General features: G+C 35.6%; 1 protein-coding gene and 1 long non-coding RNA gene across 2 annotated transcripts; one reads left to right on the top strand and one right to left on the bottom strand.

The window, feature by feature from the left end:
- LOC111410405 lies at positions 1-554 on the top strand. Its single transcript, XR_002705677.1, has 2 exons — positions 1-79; positions 307-554. It is a non-coding gene; the product is annotated as an uncharacterized LOC111410405 (long non-coding RNA).
- A 332-nt stretch (positions 555-886) lies between these two features.
- LOC111410404 (calcium-binding protein KIC-like) lies at positions 887-1622 on the bottom strand. The gene has a single exon (XM_023040718.1). The coding sequence runs from the start codon at positions 1440-1442 to the stop codon at positions 1095-1097; it is 348 nt and encodes a 115-aa protein (XP_022896486.1). The 5' UTR covers positions 1443-1622; the 3' UTR covers positions 887-1094.
- Positions 1623-2039: the final 417 nt, after the last annotated feature.

Genomic DNA, 2039 nt, shown 5'->3' with positions numbered 1-2039 from the left:
CTAGTAGCTCTGTCTACGATAGGTATAACGGTCCGTCATACGACAGGCACAGGAGTCCTGTATATGGGAGGTACAGAAGGTAGATATTGTACAGAGTCTTTTTTGATCTTCATTAATAATTCTTTTCGACTTATGTTGTGTGATAATAGCAAGTAATAATTTTGTTAATTAGACGCTGGAGGGAGCGAGGGGAGTGGGGTCCCTGTATTTAAAATTGTTGCATTGATTATTTTATGAAAAAAGGTTCTTTTTATTCACTTTTATTGCAGTTTTTACTCACGTTCTCTTTTCTAATTCATTTTACAGCAGATCGCCCATCCGGAGGTCAAGAACTTGATGGAAGCATGAGAATGGAATTTGCACATGATCTGCTCTCTTATGCTATATAGCAAATGAGAAAGCTGTACCTTTAGATACATCACTTAGAAGAACAAACTTGACTATTTAACTTTCGGACGACAATCGTCGAGTTCCTTGGATGTTTGTTGGTTTGTCTGGAGAAGTTTAGTTCAAGTTACTTCGATTGGATGAAAATTTGGTTTTTATCTCCTTAATCTGGTAGTTCTTATTGCTTGTTGATTCGTGTAGATCCATTCGAGTGGTAGTAGATACTGAAATGTCTCTTAACCAAAACCGAAATCTAACTTCGCTTCGTAGTCCCAAACTTAAAATTATTTAGTACCTTGCAAAATGTTTAAACAACCAAGTTATGTAATAAACTAAAGAGGAAACAACAAAAATATAAAACAAAGGGGAGTACTTGATTTGCCCTTATTAAAGCTTTAATTTGTGTAAATCCTGGCTTTAGGTAATTAGGTCAAGTGTTAGTATCTGGAGCTTGTACATCTGTTGCCATCTCTTTTGTCCTCAATGATTGGATCGGTGCTTTATGAAAAAAGTTGCTCCTTCAGTACAGTAGAAAGTAATTCTGAAAATTTGTATGCTCCAAACACAATAACTTCATAACTGGATACATAGACGATAGGATAATTACTTGGAGTCATTTATGCATAAGAAAAGAACATAGAATTATAGAGTACTCGATGGCACTTTTGTGCCCCGTCCAGTACTAAACATGTGCGAAAATAGTGAAATCAAGACGAGGTGGTTTGTTGCATAGCCTTCTCAAGCCATGCTTCTGCATCCTGCATCATTCCAGGACTGAGTCTCACCATAAGTATGCAAAATTCTTTCTCGTTAAGCGCTCCATCTCCGTCGATATCACCTTCTCTTACCATCCCCTCGGCGTCTTCTTTGCTCATTCCTTCGAATCCCAAGTACGAGGAATTTTTCTGCAAACTTGAAGGAGTAATCAACCCGCTTCTCTGATCCGACAGAACCCGAAATCCCCCACAAAGTTCTTCAACAAAAGCATCCACATCTAGCTTCTCTGCCATTACTGGCAACAAGTCTTCATATTCACTTGGTTGTTCGCTCTCCATTTTTGCTTTTGTTTTCACAAATACACTTGGGATGTGCACACAAAGAAAATCTTGATGAAGAAACTTGTGGAGATACCTACGATTGATATAGGAAAATAATGCACAAATGTCTTGCTCTTTAGTCAAATCTTTAAATAATTTCTTTAAAACGGACGGTGTGGATTGTTCTATTATCAAGTTGTCGAATATTGAGAAATTCTTGGACTGCCTCGGATTTTCATCGAAATTATATTCCAATTAAGAAGTGGAATAAAATTACTTCATTTTGTCCGGAGTGTGTGTTTCCAAGAAACTTCCTTGTTTATATCTCACTCACTATCCAATGATTGATTGAATATAATATTGTAGTAACTATCTTGGTGAGATTAGACTAGGTATTTATTGAAATCTTTGGTACGTTTAATTTGCAGTATTTATTAAAGAAGAAATAAAAATTAGAAATGTATCAAATATGTCCATAATGTTACCGTCCTAACAAAGATGGTATAGGATAATAGAAAAGAATATTCCAACTCTTTTATCATGACATTACAACTTGTTTTACTTTTTGTTTACTAAAATAATTGAAGGCTGCTACACTAACACAAAAATATATAT

This window comes from Olea europaea, chromosome 15, assembly GCF_002742605.1.
Source record: "Olea europaea var. sylvestris chromosome 15, O_europaea_v1, whole genome shotgun sequence".
NCBI lineage: Eukaryota > Viridiplantae > Streptophyta > Magnoliopsida > Lamiales > Oleaceae > Olea > Olea europaea.
This window is presented reverse-complemented; position numbering and strand designations above follow the sequence as displayed.

Excerpts from the sequence above, each read along its gene's own strand:
- LOC111410404 (XM_023040718.1), bottom strand. The coding sequence starts at position 1,442 with ATGGAGAGCGAACAACCAAGTGAATATGAAGACTTGTTGCCAGTAATG.